Consider the following 21,139-nt stretch of genomic DNA (forward strand, 5'->3'; position numbering starts at 1 on the left):
ATTAGGCCAGTGTTTCTATATTGCAACATTTGAAAAGCATCTTTTCTTAGATATAGGCTGTGTAATGGCAAGGAGCAATTGTACTGTTGTAGCCTCAAAGTGCTTACCATTGTAATTTTGATTCATTGCCAGAACTCCCTGCCACTTACTGACAACTGTGGAGTTTAACTTAACACTTGGAAATCCATAGGTGGGCAGACTGTGCAAGTACTCATAATATGCAGTATTCTTCTAGCCTTTGAGTTAACAATACTTGCTTATTGACTCCCCTCAAGTTGCTATCTCAAATTTACAGATGATGAATCAATCTACTCAGGAAATGCCAGAACTTAAGTTGCAAAGAAATTGCACTGAAAATTTAAATAAGGGGGACAAGGAGTCCGTTCTCACTGATAACAGGAATTTGGTGGTCTCTCAACTGATTCAGAAGAAGAAACTGATGATAGGGACAGGTATTTTTCATGCAGTCCTGTTATTCATTAATAATAGATAAAGTTTCCCTTTCCAGTATACTGGAAGAATTCTTTTGTTTAGAAATTCAAGTGTCTCTGTTCCAGCTCTTCATGAGAAAACTTTCTTTCTAGGTTTCTCCTAAGGTCAATCTCCCAAGGGCTTATGTCCTGCTCTTTTGTACCTTACATCAGTCTATGTTTCTATGGCGATTCTCACTCTTCAGAGTTTTTCACAAACCCTCATTTCTGCTGAAACAAAGCTCTTTAAAAAGCCATGATTTCAGGTGTCCTGATGTGCCTGCTGCAGTTTGGAGATGGCTATTGTGTCTACTGAGCCCATTCATAGCATCCACTGAGTTCTGGTTTAACTGAGAGTACATTGTTAAAGGAGTACCAGTTCCAGTGCAAATGACACTAAATTGAGAGTATTCTAAACAGTATGTAGACCTCTTAACTAGTACAAAGAGAAAGCAGTAGTGACTATTTTTGTGTCAATTTGCTTGTACAAATTTGTTTATGAGCATCTAAATGCAGAATACAATTGATTTGCCAGTAATATGGTGTTCCACAGACTCCCTGATTTTTGTGGATATTTTGTAGTCTTAACTATAAAGATGCCATTTGGGTCAAATTCAGAGACTTTGCATGGATGAACTCCCAGCAACTCGCATGGGCATGTATCTGAGGTATAGTGCCAGGGTTTACTCTGTTCTGAACCATGTGTACATTGAAACATTTTGGGTTTAGGTAAAGCTAGGAATGTTTTTCTAAGAGTTCCATAAAGGGCTTATGATGGATTCTTGAACAAAGAAAATCATATATTTCTCTGAAGTAAAGGTGAGATATGAAATGACACTCAAGGGCAAAAAATCCTGTCATGTAACCTCTTGACAGATGAAAAGAAAGCTACAAAGCCGTAAAAACAACAGTTGGTAAAATATGCCATGTAGCCAGGCTTTCTCATCACAGAAAAAAAGCTACAAATACACAACTTGGGATATAGGTCTGGGATTGTAAACCTATTTGGGTGACAATATTATTCAAGATAAAAATGTTATAGATGTTTTTCTTTCTAGAAACATTTAAAGGGAGTCTTTAGCAAATAAGAAACAGAGATGTTAGAAAGGATAAGGTTGCCAAAAAAAGAGGCCAATGCTTCCATAGAGGATGGAAAAAAGATAATGGGTAGGTCATTAACAATGGTACTTTGGACACAGTGCAGGGACTGAACTTGTTGAGTCCCTGCTTTTGCCTGGATCTGTGATCAAAATTAGTTCCTGTAGGCCTTCTGCTGACATGGCTCACCTTCTGTTTCAGCCTGGCTTGTACACTCCAGCTGGAGTGTGATGGAGAGGCTGGAGACTTTGACTCTTTCTTTTGTCCATCTGGTCCTGCAGGCAGCTTACCAAGGACACTAGAAGACCCTCACAGGATTCATATGCAGGCACAACTGACCCCAGAATCTTACCAAGCATCATCAGGTGACATTGAAATAGCAGAAGAATGCTTAGAGAATGGACAATTTCCCTGACTTCTAAAACACTGCTCCTACTAGTAGGAGTTAATAGTTTTCAGCTGGGCATCCTCTTAAAACATCACTGCAGTTATTTTATCTGTCGCTTAGAAGATATGCCCACAAAGCTGCTGCCATGATAAGGAATATTAACCATTTTAAAATCTGGGTATTACAATAATAGTCCTCTATTTATTTATTTCTGAACATTATCAGAGATCTTCAAACATCATCATATAGACCTGAGCAATGGTTGAGCCTCTGTTGTTCCCAGCTCATACTGAGACCCTTGCAGGTGACATCTGTGACTGCAGAGGGCAGAGGCAAAGTCAATGTCCTTCTCTGTGCATACAAGCACCCATGTAGGACCCTGGCACTACCCGTAAGCATACATGACCCCAAAAAGAGAAGGAGGAGTTCTGCATGTGCAGGATTGAGTGTGTTATTTCATCTAGAGAGGCAAAAATAATTGTAAAATGCAGAAACAGATTACTGCAGGTTTAGATCTTATTTTCTCAGGAAATAAATATGTACCTGCCTTTAATTGCAATTATAACAAATATGTATGTTCATGATATGTTTCTTTCATGATCTGTGATAAAGCATATATTCTTCCATATATTCTGAGACTATTCTGTAATGTGTCGGCCACTTCAGTATTATGCACAGGGAATATTATGCATATGCATATGCTTATGCATATTAAAACATTGGTGTTGGGAAAGGGGAATAGTTTTTTTGATGACTGTGATATAGGGAACACCATTTAGAAAATGAGTTTAAGTGAGGCAGAGATGAAGTGGCACTGTACACATGACTATTTCCCTCAGCAGAAGTACTTGGCATGCTTGCATTTTTCAAAAGACAAAATCATGTTTGTCTTCCTTGAATGTGCACGCATTCCTGGATGTGGGGGATGGTTTTCTGTCCTTTTTCCCCTGGCCCCTCAGTGCAGTTGAGTTTGGATAATTTGGCCACAGCAACTGAAGGATATGTTGTAGGGAGGGAGGAAGAACAGAGTTTGTATTTATTATTGTAAAAGCTCTTTTTTTCATGTTAATTCCTTTAAAAAAATATAATAGTACGTAGGGGTTACATTACAGGCCTGTTTCACCAACACAAAGTATCTGTACTGGACTAGCACATGCAAATGAAGCCGAAACAGAGAATCATTGTTTAATATAATTTGCTTCAGAAAAAAGCTAAACTATTCTTGTTTTAGTAAAGGAAACAAATGAAAAATTACATTTTGACACTTTTCCTTAAAGAGCATTGGGGCTGAGGAAATGTCTTTATTTGGCTTAATAACTTTATTTCTTCCCATTAACATTTTCTGCAGATTAACTGGTTAGCCATTAAACATGAACTCTACAAGCATTTAAGCACACACCAAACGATGCTCACAAGAGTTATCCCACTGAAATGGGAATGCTTTCCTGAGCAAAATAGTTTTGGGTTCAAAGTAGGAATAGCTAAACTCCTTAAAGCAGCACTTTCAAACACATTAGAATTAATTTAACCTTTCACTCTTTGAGTCTATAATTGATTATTCACTTAATCATACTTAAAACTTTTCATGCAACAATAAATGCCTCCTAAGTGTTGTTTATCTAGTGGTAACAGGTAAAAAATAGGAATATGCATAATATTGTGCATCTTCTGATTCTTATTACATTGGGGTTTTTTTACTTTCTTGGTCAAAACTATTTGCCTTTTCTTACTGTGAACCATGTGACCATAGAGATCTTCTCTAAATGTAGTGGTATTTAGTGACTTTATGATGACAGAGGCCACCCTGACCTACTTTAAAACTACTAATTTTTAAAAAAATTAAATATAAATTTATACTCACACACTCTTGCACATATGAAAAACAGGTTTCTTAATTCCAGGAAAATTAGTGCCATCAAGTACACAAGCTGGTATCCACAAAGTTTCTGCCCGACAGGATGGTACCTTTGCGACATGTTTTGCCACAGACTTCAGCAAAGCCAGGGATTAAGAGTCAACACGAGGCTCACCCCATTGAAATGTGAAGCTCTGTAGCACACTCCAAGATTCCCTTCAAATACAGTCTGTCTTAGATGTGGAGATCAACATGTCTGTCTGTGATAGACCCCTTCCTTTTTGGGTATTTGCATTTCAAGAATGGATCATAGAATCATAGAATCATAAAATCAGGGAATGGTTTGGGTTAGAAGGGACCTTAAACATCATCTAGTTCCAATCCCCCTGCCATGGACAGGGATTCCTTTCATTAGACCAAGTCACTCAGATACCTTGACCCAGGCTAGATAGAACTTCCTCTGCAGTCTGTAAGTGCAAACTCTCTAGGAAAGCCTCATTCATAATCAACTGAAACAAAATAAAGAACATGGTGCAGCTCTTTCACAAGTAAAGCTTTCCCAGTTGGAAATGGCAGTAGGAGATTTATCTGCTTTGTGTAAAAGATGAATTATACAATACTATACAGTTCTTTTGAATGAAAAACATAGACAGAAGAAGAAACAACACCATTTTTTTCCCAATAAAGTGAGCAAACAATTTACCTCTGACTCTATCTGACATTTATCACTTGTACCCTCCTCTGTACAACATCAAGTAAAGGATAAGGTTAGCGAATTTTAAACATTCTTTTGGCAAGACCTAGTAATCTATTACTATCATGATAACTCTAACCATCCAGCACCCTACCTCTGCACTGAGCAGCCTGAAAAAGAGACATCTGATATGATAAAAATAGTCCTTTGAAATTCCTAGGTTTTTACCTTGCTGCTGCTGTCAGTGCAAATGTAGGCTGGAGTGACACCACCTTCCATTCTCCACTCAGAGATTTATTCAAGAGGCTAGGGTGTGGCTCTTCCAAAAACTACCTCAGTGTCTGTCTCGTTTGAACAGTTCACTAAATTTTGTAAAAAAATATATCAAGAATATAAATCTGTACTAAAAATGCCAAATACAAAATGTTTGTGACTTAAGCTGAGTGGTTTGCTTCCAAGTTAAAACTTTGTCTGTATTTGGGAAGGGCTGCCAATATAGTTGATAACCACTAAATTTATAGTTCAAGGGATATGATGTTTATAACTACAGTAGTAATTCACTAATATCAATTTAGTCAGTTCCTTGGACAGAAAAAGCTATATTGGTGAAATGACCATATCTACACAAGAGTTTTTGCAAGTATAACCAACAATCAGAAATAAAATAAAATAAAATAAAATAAAATAAAATAAAATAAAATAAAATAAAATCCTTTAGCATCAAGCTAAGCCTGTAAAACTTCTGAGTATATGCCAGGACTTGGAAAAGCATATGCATTTGAAGAATAAAAAAATAGGCTTTGAAGTGGGGAACACTCAGTGAAGATGAATGGGCTGAGGTCACAACTCTACATGTTTTATTGTTTTAGTCCATCTGACTTGCTGAACAAACAAGGCAGCCAAGTGCTGATTTACAGAGAGAAGGTTATCTTCCTGACCAATAAGGACCAAATGTTTTGTTTTGAGAAACAGAACCAGATTCTATGGTACATAAAATCCTTGGAACCTGCTGCTGATTTCCTGCCTTCAGTAATTTCTTCTTGCAGCTGGCAGAAGCTTAAAACAGTAAAATCAAGCAGTTTAGGAAACTTCCCACAGCACTGTCTTCCTAATGCTGAGTACGACAGAGTTGTAAAACATGACACAGAGAAAATGAGCCATTGAATCTGATTTCTTTTTTAATCTAACAGGTTTTCAAATGAACTTAATTATAGTCATTCTCTTGCATTTTACTTAAATGTTAGTTAAGGGTCAGCTACAGGTGGGAAACTGGGTCCAACTAAGTACAAACCAGGAGCTTTTATTAAAACATGGCAAACTGGCAAATCCAAATAAAGATTTCTGAACTCCACAATACAGAGCAGTACAAAACTGCTCTGATAGCCATAGCTGTCTAGCAAATGGGTGTTTTCATGGGAATTTAACTTTAGCCAATGTCTCATGGGGGAGAAAAAAAGGACTCTAGCAAAGGTACTCTATAAAACCTTTGGGGTAGGTAGATCCACAGAGAGACTCTAGGTTTCAGTATTAGTCATGACAGATTCACAAAATACCCAAGGCTTCCTAACCTGCCAAGAAGGAAAAAATTATTTCATGCCTACAATTCTATCCATTACTATGTGCAATATCTTAACACAGCTGCAGTACTCAGGGACCTACATCACAGCTAAGCCCAATGAAGCATGAGGATACAGATTTATCTTAGATGGAAAGAGTCTTGATATATCAACTAAGTTAATAACTGCATCACCCTGTTGAATGGTGGATAGCTACTCTGCCCAGTTTGGAGAAAACAATTCCTCCTGATTCCCTTTGATTGTTTTAGCCTTTGGCTTACTGGACATACTGGGATGATATAGCCTTGTGTCTTGCACAGAACAATGCCACCTATATCCATAATTAAATAGTCACTGGAGCAGAGGTTTGGCACTGTCTGTGTCTCTTGCAGGTCAAACATGACAAACACAGCACTGCAGGACAAAATTCTCCTCATCTATCTATGACCAAATTAATATTTAATTGTTTTATGCAAAATGACACAGGACAAACAAGCTTCTTTTCAGAACAGCATGTAGATAGGGCTTCTCCTGAGAGAATAGCTTGGTTCATATCTCTTATGCCCAGTCTGACAAAGTGTCCCATGCCCAAAATCAGTGTCCTAACTATTGAGCTCACAAAAGGGCTGAGCAGCTTTAGTTCTTACTTCAAAGAGAGTTTCCAGCTGAGAGTCAAAGTCAGAAGTACGTGCCTTTCCCTGCACAATTAACCTTGGCCGAGTCTTGATGAATCTAAGTCAGTGACTAAGTTGTGCAGAACTGCACTTCGTTGGAGTACAGCCTCATTTTATCTGCTTTATGTTTGCTGGGATTTGCTCTTGCTATTTGGCATGATGTCAATGCTGTATTTGCAAAACAACACTTACTCAAAGAAAATTAGAGAAAGCAAGTGATCAGAGTTGAAAGGTTTTCTTGGAAGAAGTGTTTGTGTTTCTGGATACAGTGATCACTGTTCAGCTGGTCAGATGATTTAAACTGAAGAATTCAACATTAGTCAACAGTTCTATTACAAGACTCCTTGTATAAGCAATGCCTTCTCTAATATGGAGGCCTCTCAGTAAATACAAAAGTAAAGTGAAATTAATTTGTGCTCAGCCCCCAAATCAGGGACCATTTCAGTCTTGTTTTCAAGGGCTTAAAATGGTTTGGTTGGCCACTCGACAAATCACATTTGAGTGAGAAAAGTTGTCAAGGTGTTCTTCCTCTTCCACACATTTCTAGAAGGAACAATTCTTGTTATCATATGTTCTGAGTCATAATAACAAACATTATTGGAAAGTTACGAAAGTCCTTAAAAAAGAAAATTAAGTTTAGCTCATTTGTTTGTCAGTCTTTTTCCAGAGAAAGGTACCAGGGCAGGCATTTTTTGAAACTCATATAGTACTTAGTTTTTCAGCTGAAGATATTAACATTCATTAGTCTTACTTGTTATTTTTACTGCCTTTATTATCAAGTAAAGAATAGATACAAATTTTAATAAAAAATTCATCAAGAATTTATGATCTGTTGTTTTAAAATTGACAATGAAGTTTGTTATAAACATTTCAAAAATCCTTTCTTATACCCTTTATATATTAACTATTTTAAACTTAAGCAGGCTAAGAGAGATTTTCATATATCCAACACAATTGCATGTTTTTTACTAACACACTCCTGTGTGATTCTTAGTTAAAACTTACTATATATAAAGTGACCAACCACCATTAATGAATATTAAAGAAAATTCAAATTTCTGTATTATATTTTGACATTAAATAAGAAGAAAAAACTAAGAAATCTAAGAAATCTTTCAAAATGTAATAAGTTTCATTTTAATTGATCATTGTAATAGCACACAAGAGGTAACAAAATTAAAAGGCTATTAGTGATCACTGTTCCAAAAATGCACTTTACTTCCATTAACTTACATGATTTCAATGGAAGCACATTTCAAGTACAGCTGTAAATATTTTTAATCTTTGACTTTTTCTTTTACAGGAGCCCCTAAATGTTATTGATCCCAGTTTGATGGATCTAAATGGTCCAAGTGAAGATGCACTAGAATGGGATGAAACTGACATAAGTAATAAGCTGATCAGTATTCACGAAGACTTAAGTGATCCTGATCAGGAGCTCAAGGATGATCTAAACCAGAAACCTGCTTCAGAAGAATGTGGTGATAATGATGTGAATGAAGATGAAAATATCACTAATCGTGGAATTCCTCTTTATTCTCCCAACATTACTTCCCCTCCAAATCCTCACATCTATCAGGTCTATAGTCTTCATAATATTGAATTGTCAGAAAAAAAACATATGCCTTTTTTGAAAAAAACATCCAGACTCTCAGATGTAATGCAGTCTAACATTTTAAACAAAAGTCTTAGTAAAGACTCATCATTTTCATCTACCAAATCCCTGCCAGATCTAATAGGAGGGACCACATTGGCAAAACCGTATAACTACATGTATCAGAGTGGAAACATAAGCAGGCATTCTGAGAGTGAGAGTGGGATAGTGAGTGAATGTGATACAGAAACCACTAATAATTCAGAAATTTTTTTGATAAATGATATTGAAAGCAGTCAGAGTAATCCTGAAATTGGGCATGTGGAAAGTCAAGTGGATGATGTAATAAAACCAAAACTAAAGCAAGATGAAGAAGATCATACTAGTCTTTCAGATGATTTCCAATTGGCTCCTTCTGCATATTGTGGAAGTGAAAATGATGAGAATTTGGACAGCATTACCATGTCTAACCCTGGTTGTCTAGAAGAATTGCAAGGAAAACATGAAGTGTTTACATTTTATGATTACTCATATCTTCAAGGCTCCAAATTCAAATTACCAGAGATAATCAAACAATCACAGATTGAAAAGACACATACAGAGGGTAGTTTGTTTCATGACTTTTGTTTTGACAAAATACCTGGCAAATCTGAACATAAGTCTGGAGAGTCACAACCAGATGGGTTTATTCATGATCATACCCTGGCAAATATCTGTGGAGAATCAGATCCCAATTCCTGTAAATCCACAGAAACTGTAAGAAAATTACCTGTTACAGAGAATATAAGACAGGTTTCAACTTTATCTCATAGTTCTTCTTTAGAATCTCTGTCTGTAGTAGGTGATTTGTTCAGCTCAGGTATTTTTAAAAGTGGAGATGGTCTTCAGCGAAGCACCTCTTTGGAGAGCTGGCTGACTTCCTACAAAAGCAACGAAGACCTTTTTAGTCATCATGGCTCTGGAGACATAAGCGCAAGCAGTGATTCTGTTGGAGAGCTCAGTAAAAGGACATTAGATCTTTTGAATCGCTTAGAGAATATCCAGAGTCCTTCAGCTCAAAAAATAAAGCGAAGCATCTCTGATATAACACTCCAAAGTAGCTCTCAAAAAATGTCTTTTACTGGACAGATGTCTCTAGATATTGCATCTTCAGTCAATGAAGATTCAGCAGCTTCTCTCACTGAACTCAGCAGCAGTGAGGATCTTTCTCTCTGCTCTGAAGACATTGTACTACACAGAAATAAAATACCAGATTCAAATGCATCATTTAGAAAACATCTTAATAGATCTGTAGCTGATGAGAGCGATGTCAATGTCAGCATGATTGTTAATGTCTCCTGCACTTCTGCTTGTACTGATGATGAAGATGACAGTGATTTGCTTTCAAGTTCCACCCTTACCTTAACTGAGGAAGAGCTAGGTATCAAAGATGAAGATGATGACTCCAGTATAGCAACTGATGAGGATATTTATGAAGAATGCAATTTAATTTCAGGACTTGATTATATAAAAAATGAACTCCAAACCTGGATTAGACCAAAATTTTCCTTGACAAGGGAGAAGAGAAAAAGTAACCTCAGTGATGAAATTCAGCGCAGTAAAGAAGTTTGTAATGAGACATCAAAAGCCACAGATACATTAAACATTGAAACACTATTGAATGGTTCAGTACAGAAAATATCAGAAAATAATGGCAATAGTAAGAATATACCACGTGACCATGAAAAAGGGACAAAGAGTCATCCAATGAAAGACATCTCTCAGGTTGTGAAGGATCAGCTTGTGGATGATATGGAGAATGGCAATGTTGAAAATACTCTTGGCAGTCAAAAGGAAGGTCTTGTTAAAGTAGCAGCAACCCTCAAAACTCATGCATCACTTGATGTCAGAGAAGCTGAAAATGAATGTGGTGTCTGTGAAGCATTTACAGATAGTTCAGATGATTCACATATGGATGGCAAGGAGACTGTTCTGTCCTCAGCTGGATCCAGAAGCTCTCCAAGAGAATGTCAAAGTCATCTTCAGCCTGATCATCACTCTGTTCCTTCCTCTCCTGCAAAAAAGCCTTGCCTTGAATCTTCCTCAGAAATTAATTCTGTAGGTGCACAGGACACAGCTTTACAGCCATCCTTACCTAATTGTCAACAGCATAGAATAAACACTGAAAAAATTCCTGATTGCTGTGCAGCCTTGAAATCCAGTGAAGTAGAATGCAACTCATCAGCCAATGGTCTTGATTTGTGCTGTAACTGTGAATCGGCTGATTTTGATAAAAAAACCATGGAAGACGGCTCAGTACACAATTTTGTGAGGGAGATAATAGACATGGCATCAACAGCTTTGAAAAGTAAGTCACAACCAGAATGTGAGTCATCTGCTCCAGCTTCATTAGCACAGATCAAGGAAAAAGTGTTAGAACACTCTCACAGACCCATCCAGCTAAGAAAAGGGGACTTCTATTCTTATCTTTCACTTTCTTCTCATGATAGTGACTGTGGAGAGGTAATCAAATACATAGAGGAAAAGAGCAGCACTCCTGTGCCACTGGATTTCACAGATGAGAGAGAAAATATTGAATGCTTCTTTGAAGCCTGTCCTGAGGAAGAACGGGTTGAGCAGCAGCAGCAGTCTATTTCTAATGGTTCTTCTGAAGCACAAGTAGAGCAGCAGCAACCTATTTCTAACCCTATTTCTGAAACATCTGTGGAGTCACTAGGTGAAGTGGCTCCAGAGTCATTAGAAGTTAAAACTTCTTCTGAAGGTAGGGATTTATCTTTCTTATGTGGGGATGGCAATGATATAAATGTTCCAAATACTAACAAACATTGTGCATCAAGCAATTTGAAAAATGCTGATGATAATTTGCTGTTTTCAGATGGAAAAACTGAAAGTTTGGAAAAGAATTCTCCAGAAATCAGCACTAAAGAGAATAGTGCAGGAAAATCACCTGGAACAGCAGAGAAAAAAGGATGTGTTGCTGCTTCTGAAGAGGCTTCAGCTACAGAGTTTCAGATAAAGCTTGGCCATTCACAGAAAAAGGATTTTTTGCATCAGAACAGAAAAACTCTTACTTGTGAAGAAAATCTCCTGAAACTTCATAAGGACAGACATATAAATATGCACAGATAGAATGTAACCCTCTCCAGGCACATAGATTATTCTAAAAACAGGTATGTACTCTACAAGTTGCACCTTTTTTTTACTTTTTTTTTTTTTTTAAACTTTTTTGTACAATGAAAGGAGGTGAGTCATCAGCCGGGGATTCTGTTTCATGATAGTGCTATATCGTTTGTTTTGATTACACTATAATCCCAGTTTACATGCCACTAGTCAACAAATGCAGTGAATACTAATTGCTTTCTGCCCTTTGGCTTTGCACTGACTGGAGCTGCTCCCTTCTGGAACAAGTCTGCTATCTTGCAGAACCTGGGAATTCTTCAAACATAATATATCAGCCTCCTTTCCATCCTCAGCTGAGGGAACCAGAAACCAGCTCTGCTTATTGATGCCTTTCTCTGCAGTCAGCTGGTCTTAGGAGGAATTCAAAAGCATTTGGTGAAGCTGAACTTCCAGTTCTACAAGAACTAATTTATTTAACTAGTGAGTTCTACAATATTTCCAGACAAACCATGAAGAATGGCTAAGCAGACTGGAGAATAGAGAGATAATAAGTCATCTCTTGTTGTCAGTTTACCATGCTCTAAATTCAGTAAGCCACTATTAAGAACACAATTCTTACAACAGAATGTTAGGCCAAAAGCTGAGGTTGCCAAAACAACAAATCTTTACAACTTCCTGAAAGTGTATAATGTGAGGGTAATGGAGATGGAAACTGATAGTCAACTAGCAGTACTGCAACCTTTGGTTCTATTTTGTGGTAAGCATTTTGAAACATGAATGAGATGGTGGAACCTAAGGTAAAAAGGTGGTCCTGATCTCTACCAATGTTTGAAAGTGGTTCAAATCTGGACTTTCTCACCTCACATAAATGTCGAACAATAACTGCACATTTAACAACAGATGAGGATCTCCAAAGCAACTTTTGGATCAGCTCCTAGCATGCAGCATTGCTCCTTTGAGTCTCACTAGTTTGGTGACCCAAAAGCCAGCACAGCTCTATCAAATGCCATTAGTCTTTGGAAACACTCCTCCAGTAGACCACAGCCAGAATGGCAACTCAGATGCCAATCCAATTCCAAATGCCACTGCTTGCCAGAAGCTGTAGCAAGGGAATTTCAATAAAACACAAGGCTAAGCATGGGACAGGTTTCCCTGAGAAGTTCTTGAATCTCCACCTGTGGAGATTTTCAAAATTCAAGTGGATGTGGCCCTGAATATTCTTTTCTACCTTTGAAAACAGCCTTCCTTTGAACAGGAGGTTGGACCAGTTGATGTTCAAGTTTCCTTCCAACCTAAGTTATGCTATGATTCCATGATGTTGCCAGGAGAAAAGGCTGTTATTCATCACTGCCCATGGAAACCATTAGTACTCTCCTGTTGCAAACCATGTAGCTGTAGCAGAGGATCTCATCTGATTTATAAAAAATACATTTCTTTGCTGCTCTTAGAGATCTAACTTCCTCATTTTTGATTTTGGTGTGTTATATTACTATGCTTTGGGCTTTTCATTTATTGGTTGTTTACCCAGCATTCACATTCATGTATATATATCTAGCAAAGCCTTTAGGTTATGACAACAATAGCTTGCCGCTATCTCAACACATCTCTGACTAATGCATTATCTTGGAACCATCATAGCAAAGAGGATATTTCTGGAATGGCTTTGAAATAGGCTATCATGACCTGCTGATTACCAATTAGGCTAATACTTGGACACATCCAAACAACTGGAGAAGTAATGGAAATCAACTATGAATTACAAAAGTCACAGATGATATTATGTATTCTAGAATTAAATTCAATGGATTAGGTATATATAGAAGCCTCTATCTGGAAATTGAGATGATGACAAAAGTCTGAGGTTGTTAACTGAAAATGATGTAAACATAAGCTTTCCAAGTTACTGTTTTATTAGTTTTCTTATTTTTTCACTCATTTTTATAATATTATTTTGAGGAAAAATGCTTGCTGTAGTGAGTGTGATTTTATCCTTGTTCTCATTCTTTCACTGATGAAGATAATGACATGTCTTTTCAATTTATCAATACTTTTCCTCTGAGGATCTCAAAATACTGCATAAACTTACCTCACTCTTCAGAACTTCATAGTTACTTGCATGATAGCCAAATGGTTTTATTTATAAGACTGGATATAAAAAATATGCAGTTTGTGTGAGGACTAAGATTGGACATGCAGAATAGATTTAATAATAAATGTCCCACAATGCAATAAAATATAATGCAGAATCTGTATACAACAACTTAATAGGGTTATGTTATAGCTTCCACTTTTGCCCAGGGGTTAACATATTATTTTAAGAGAACAAAGCCCTTCACACTACATTCCCACCTTTTCTACACAGGAAGATACACTGGTTCTTAACTTGTACATATAGCATTACTTCCTTGGGAACTATGTACTGTATCATTCCCAGTAGTAAAGTTCTAGAATACATATAGTTTATCTCTGACACACCAAAAATAAAAATATGAGCTGCTAGGTTTGGTTTCACTAAAGTCTGAGCTCCCTTCCCCCATTCACAAGCTTGATGCTTTAACTTCATCTCTCATGCTATGGGGAATGAATTACAGAAGCAATCTATCCTAATTTGTTAACTTATTCAAATAACAGTTATTATACTTAACTATGCTAAAGATTATCTTTTTGGTGGCAGATTGTTTATTTTTTGATGAGGCTAATTACTGATTTTCCAAAGGTAATTTACATTTATTACTAATACATCTTTTAAAATGTGACAGATAAATGTTGTTCCCATAAGTGTATTATGAAAAAAGTTACTATTTAAAAACACATTATTTAATTTGAAAGATAAATGGCAAACACCATTATTTTTCCTGAAGCACCTGTGCTGTAAGCTCATTTAAATGTGTAATTCCATGTGTAGCTGCAATACTTAGAAAGAAAAAAATCTATAGTATATGTGTACCTTAAATGTATAATGAGAATTCAAAGCTGAAAAAGGCATGGTTTCAAATGTAGGTTGATTTTGTACTGTTTTAGTATTTACTTTGGCTGTACAGGAGAATAAAACTAATAGTGAATAAATATTTTTGTCAAATATTGCAATCCTGTTGTTTAACAGTGTGCTACAAAAAAAACCCAAACAAACCATTGTGGGAAAATTATAACAATTCTATGGGCAGGCTCAAAAATATCTCTGACAGCACTGACTAGTCTTTCACATGAGCCAACATGGAGTTCTCCAACAGAGGTGCTCATAAAACTATGCTGATTTTATTTCTCAGTTAGGGGTCACCTTGAAAGATCTATCTGTACATGAGATCATGTGATCTTCTGCTGTCACTGTGACCCATGACTCACCAACTGGGATGGGAACTTTCAGTTACAAATTCAATATGCATAGAGATCAATACATTCAGGACATTTATGTGTTTTATCCAAAGTCTTTTCCAGAGGATGCCTTAGAATTCTGGGTGTAATCTGTTAGTTCTTACAAGTAAATCCAAAAAGCTATTTCCTTACTTCTGTAATTTAAATTTAGGTTTTAACTTAATTTAAGGGAAAAATAATTTACTTGCACTTAAGAAAACTAAATTGATTTTATCGGACAGTGCTGCAATATTAGATAGAATATTCTGCCACTTATTATCACCAGGAGAAACCCAGCACTGATGCTCAAAGAGCCTGACTGTTATTTCCTGCTCAGCAATAGATTTTTTGTATGACTTTTTCCTTCCTTGTCTCAGTTTTTTTAGCAACAAGATAATGAGAATAATGATCAATGGGACCTATGAAGAATAGCTTATTTACTTAAAAGTATTTTGAGATCCACAGATAAAAGATGGTGCATAAATGCAAAGGACTGTTAGCTATTTATTTACTACAGAAAAAAAAAAACAAAAAACAAGTTTACATAATAGTTATTATATATTAATTTACTTTTAGAGACTGGAACTACAATAATAATCTAAATGTTTGCTTACTTTTTTTTTTCCCTAGAGATTTTTATAGGGAAGTAAATAATATAAAGTTTCTTTATAGAGTTTAAAACAGTCTGACTTTTTAGCTCCTTACAATACCCGATTTTAAAAAAGCTAAATAAAGAGAGAATCATGTATTGAAATCTATGAATTACATAATTTTTGAAAAACTTGACATAATCCATCAGTGAGACTTTTCTTACTCATGCCAGAACTGTAGAAAGCTTTTGATACAATCTTCCCCTTTATTCAGATCAGTTCTTCATTAATATCTAAACAGATGGTTGAGCTTTTCACTATTTCCAAGTAAGTGTATTTCTCGTATAAATGGGGAGGAATGTGGTCAGTTACAGCAAAGAAGATCAAAGGAGATGGTAACTGGATAGATCCAGATATTCCTGCTTAACTTGGAAGGCACATAATGCATGTCTGGAGTGCCTCCTAGGAAATGCCTATGAGATGTACTTTGCACTAATCTTTGAGCTGTATTCTGACAGTTATTTTTTCATAATTCTCATCATAAGCCAATGCTCTTTGTTGAATAGTTTAACTCTAAACTCTGAGCTGGATAATTCTGTAGGATGCAAATTCAACTCCTTGCTGGTACTAGAAATGTCTAAATAGCTATTTACAATTTAAAAATGCAGTGATGACACTGACAATTCTATTCACGGACCACTTCTGTGACAATCTTTTCCTCCTCTCCATTGAAGTCCCATTATATATGTTTGCACAAATATTAAAATAATTGTTGGATAGATCTTTTTGTTGCTTGACTTTTGAAAATTTCTATGTTTTCATTGGTTGGTGCACTTCTGAGTGTGCTGAAGGTAAGTTTGCAGGTAAGGATGAAGACAAGATCCAGGGAAAACGTCTGATGTGATGAATACCCTTGTTTCTTTAGAAAAACAGTCTTTATGAAAATCAGTGACTTTTCTACATCAGTTCATTTTTTTACACTAACTTGTACCTCAGGCTATTAATAGTCATTGTTTGCCTACTGTATGCTTCTGCATTAAAGGCTCTGGAATGTGACCATTAATGGCTATCTATTATTGTTCTGGAAGACCTATGTTTGGAAAATAAAACTTCATTTTCTGTAACCTACTATTACTTTTTTGTTTCCTTTTAGAAACTTGGCTGCAATTCAGGTGCAGGTTCATCCTGTAAACCCTGGGATGACCTCCAATTCCATTGTATCACTGCCTTTCATTAGACTGACTCCCAAGACAAATTTTTTTTCCAAATGTGGTTTGTCCATGTTGGCTTTGTGGTCAGGCTGCATATGCTATTCCTATTTCAGTGATCATTTTTATTGTAGCAAGGCCATTTGCTTTCATACGGATTCCACTCCCAAGCTACCTCTAATGACCTTCCCTTCCTAAATTGGATGCTCCTGTGCTACTTATCAGTGGTTCTGTTCGTTAAAGTTCTATAGAATTCACGATCAGCCTGGTTCATCTTTTCCGAATTGTACCTGTCAATACTCTTCTATTTTATGTAACAAATTTAATATTTATCTGTATAATGCATAAGTTTATTGAAACTATTTTGCTTTTAAAGTGACTATTTTGTTGGATTGCAGCAAAAAGAAGTCATTGGTCCTCCTGATTCAATACATCTAAAAATTAAGCAATTAAAATAAATGGCATTTTATTTATTGAATTTAAAAATTTAATCTATGCAACACTTCAAGAAACAACTACATAGTGTTGTATATTAGAAACTGTTGACATTCTACTGAATTAAGTATTGCATTTTGGGTTTTTATGCTTCTTGAGGTGGTAATGAGAAAAAAAGTTTTTAAAAAATGTGTGCCTTGCTGTATTTCTTATACCATTTATTAAAAAGCTGCTTTCACAGTAAAATTATGTTGGTTTGAAAGGAGGAAATAGCAAGGTTAAGATGTGTGAATAATTTCTGTATATATGTATAACCAACTGCAAACATTGATGTATAATGACAGTATAAAATGCTTTCATGTTTGTGATGTCCAGTGATGTGGAAATTATAAGCCTTAAAATCATTAGATTGCATGGTAATTAGAATTGGCATAATAAACATAGTTTATTGGGGAAAAAATAAAGCAGAATTGGTGATCTGTTTTACCTGCGTTCCAAGCACAGAATGCTTCATCAAAATTCAGAAGAATATGGTTTTCTTTGCAAATATTTCCTAGAGATACATGACTTCTTAACTGGTGAAGATATGTATTAACTAACTCAGAGGTAAAGAACTTTGTCATTAAAGATTCTGCAGGTATTTTGGGCCAAACAAGGAGACACAAATATTTAGTATCTTATATAGTATTTTATAGGAATATTTTCATTGTTTATCAGTAACAGTTTGTTGTCCAATTCTTAAAATTTCATTCATTTACATAATTATATTGAATCAGCTCTCCCTATCTAGACACTCTAGCAGTTGGCTGTTTTGGTGACTTAGATTGTACATTTGAAGTGTTTTTATATTGTGCTAAAACTATTTTGAGTGGCCAAAAAAAGCCAGCCAGCCAGCTTTATAAGCTTAACTCTGAAAACATGGCATTCTTCTCCTAAAAACACTATTGGGAAGGAATGTCAAGGAATTTAAAAGACAAGCAATGCCCTCTGATGCCACCTTTAATCATTATTTTTCCAAGTATAAAAATGTTTTTACAAAAAGCTTCAACACTCCTCCTTTAAAAAGTGTGCATCAGTTTGACAAGCTTAGAGAAACTACACTGACCAGGAGATATATTCATACAACACTGAAGTAACAGGTATTTAAAAACAATCTCATGTTTTCCAAATTATTAACAGCTTCCTATTACTGCAAGAGGCAAATTATTTGTCTCTCAATTTAAATTTCCACAGTGTAGCCTTAGGCAGGTGTGTAGGGCAGCAGTAGCAATTCTAAAAGAATAAATAATAAGAAGTATTTACTGTGTGAAACTTTTGAATCTGAGAGATTTCTGCACTTACATATCTTCTACCATGTGCAAGTCTAACAGGTTAATCTATAATTACCTAAAATGTATAACAATATAGCTAAAGACCACTTAATTATATTTGAAATATTTTTAAGATATGTATTTATAAAATAATTCAAAATATAACTCCTAATTTTAGTAGAATTTTTGCAGTGACAATTATGTTCATTTATGAGTTATCTCAACCATGATTTTTAAATGATCTTGACAGAGGAATTGAGTTTAAAATTATTCTTCTTTTCTCCCTATCATTTTCTGGTTTATGCTGTATTTTTTTAAACTTACTTTGACTATAGTCATACCTTACACTGTGACAACAGGCAAACTCATAAGTCTGAGGCTTTTCAGATCTGTCATCTCACCCAACAGACTGTGCAGAACTCCATCAATTACTTGTACCATTCTATTAGGCCATTTGCCACAAATTCACTTTTTTCCTGGGGGAAAACAGTATTACTTGTCAAATCAATAAACCCCATATTCATCATACAATATCCGGAATATTATATGGTCACAACTCAAATTTCTGTGTTCCTTTCCAAGAGACTGGAACATTTTAATTTCACCAGTAATCCCAAATCTATATTATTTGGTCTCATGAGATATAGTCATCATTTTTATGACTGTGACACAAGACCCATCATTATCAACTACTCCATTTTTGGCTAGAAGATTTACCCTTTTAAAATTTTTATTCTCAGAATTGACTTTGTTGTCAATAAAAATTGATTTCTAAAGTAAAACGCTGATGTATATAATCCACAGGACTGTTTCCTGTCTTAGCATAAGTCATGCTTATGACCATATTGTATTGGCACTTCTTGCAATTTCCTAAAGGAAAATATTGGTATGGTGTAAAACTAGTGTTGATATACCAAGAGTACCTCCAAGATCAGGCCATGCAGAGAGTCCTGTACAGAACTCATCCTCTGCTGGTGAAATTCTTTTGTGGTGCAGAAGAATGCTGCAGGCTTTCTGCAGAATTTATTCCCTACTAAAGTTCCATAGGCTGCTTTTTATTCCACACACTCCCTGGCTCATGCTTGAACAACATCTGCAATGTGTGAGGAAACCATTTGACAGCAATGGCCCTGACACATGGATCTGCTTTTCCTGCCTACTTCACATTCTTCCCACAGAGAGCCAGAGCTCTCCAGCTCTAAGCAAAGGCAGTGCACACTAACACTAGGGCTAAAACACAAGCCTGGGACTACAATATAAAATGGTTTTTGCAATCATATTCATTTTAAATATAGATAGCCTTCTAAGCCTTGTTCCCTGTCTTTCTCACATAATGGTTTGCATTTTTCCCAAGACAAGAAAAAGACTTTTAGTGGAACACTGCCTCTCTACCACTGTACTGGTAAGAAAGCCAGGTGGTATCTCCATGTTCTTACAGTTGTTTGTGCTGTTCATTTTATACATATGTACATATCAGCATACAAACACAAGAAAATATACTGAAATTGTTCCTGTTTGGTTTGCAATAAACTCAAATAAAGAGTTACTCATTTAGACAACATCTCGACCTTCCTCCTTGGTAACAGGATGCACAGATTACATAGCCTTCCACACCACATACTTTAGCGTTTCGTTCCAATTCCCCTGTGTTGAGGAAAACAACATATTTTGAATATCATGTATCTGGTAAGAGGGCTACTTTTGGTTTTTTTGCCTTTTCTTTTTTGGCCGGAAAACATCAGGAACAATCTTGTAAATTTTCTTCTGCTGTTGTGCACAGAAAAGGGGTTACTAATGTTTAGGCCAGACTGTACTAATACTTGGCTCAGGAGGATTAACAGGGATGTCAAGTTCTTAGCCAAGCCAATCTCCTTCACTGACAAATTTTTACAAACTTATTCCTAATAATAGCATCACTTTGAGAGGGATTTTGGCCAATAAATGACATCTGATCTATTGCCTTCAGTGCTGTATGTCTGATTTTTCAGTTGCCCTGTCTTTTGCGCCTTTTCTACCATCCTGAAAAGCTTACATTTTTCATATGACTACTGTTTGCTCAGTAAATACATGTTCATCCCTGATATTAGAAATGCCTTAAAGGACTATGCCATAAGTGAACTTGGCATTACTTAAGTCTATGTACTGGAGGAATTCTAAGTGCTCCAGTGCTTTAAAAATGGAATTTCCTTTGCAATAGCAAGTAGTATTACTTTATTTCTGGTGAGTGGAGAAATAAGCTAAGTTAAAACTGAAGTTAGAATTGTATAAATCAGTAATTTTAGAGTACAAATATTACTGTGATATCCTAGGTATTGTCAAACTAATTATTAAAATTTACAAGAAATACAGAATTATATCATAATTAAAATTAAATTAAATATGGTATGAAAAGAACAGTTAGATAAGTAAATGTTTTTACCTCTGCCTGATGTTGAGCCCGTGTCTCTGTCACATTCTGGAAGTGGAAGGGAAAATAATCTTTAAAACACATGGAATATTTTTAAGATTTTTCTCTTTCTTGCAATTAGTGTAAGGATGTTTTGAATGCAGCAAGGATCTAGTTGTAGCATTTTCCAAACATTAGGAGAGTGACAGGGAAAGGAAAACATGTTTGACAAGATTTCAAGAAATAGTGGAAAAACACAAACTATTCTTGATGCACTTCATTTACAGAATGAAAAAATCAGACTTTGGAAGAACTGCTAGACAACATCAACTGTATATTCCAAATCTTTTTTTTTTTTCATGGGGAGATAAGTGCTACTGAAAATAACATGCCCTTAGGCAAGGTGGTAT

General features: G+C 35.8%; 1 protein-coding gene across 2 annotated transcripts in view; it reads left to right on the forward strand.

Moving 5' to 3' along the window:
* Nucleotides 1–17,493, forward strand: part of AKAP6 (A-kinase anchoring protein 6) — a 220,086-nt gene extending 202,593 nt beyond the window's left edge. The window contains exons 13-15 of one of the 2 annotated variants that reach the window (XM_082284080.1): nucleotides 8,039–11,090; nucleotides 11,205–11,499; nucleotides 16,544–17,493. In XM_082284080.1, coding sequence (XP_082140206.1) covers nucleotides 8,039–11,090; nucleotides 11,205–11,458 — 3,306 coding nt within the window. In that variant the 3' untranslated portion in view covers nucleotides 11,459–11,499; nucleotides 16,544–17,493. Of the gene's footprint in view, nucleotides 1–8,038; nucleotides 11,500–16,543 lie in introns of both variants that reach the window. The other variant, XM_082284079.1, reaches the window with a different exon arrangement.
* Nucleotides 17,494–21,139: the final 3,646 nt, after the last annotated feature.

The sequence above is a fragment of the Coloeus monedula genome, assembly GCF_965178545.1.
Source record: "Coloeus monedula genome assembly, chromosome: 6".
Taxonomy (NCBI): domain Eukaryota; kingdom Metazoa; phylum Chordata; class Aves; order Passeriformes; family Corvidae; genus Coloeus; species Coloeus monedula.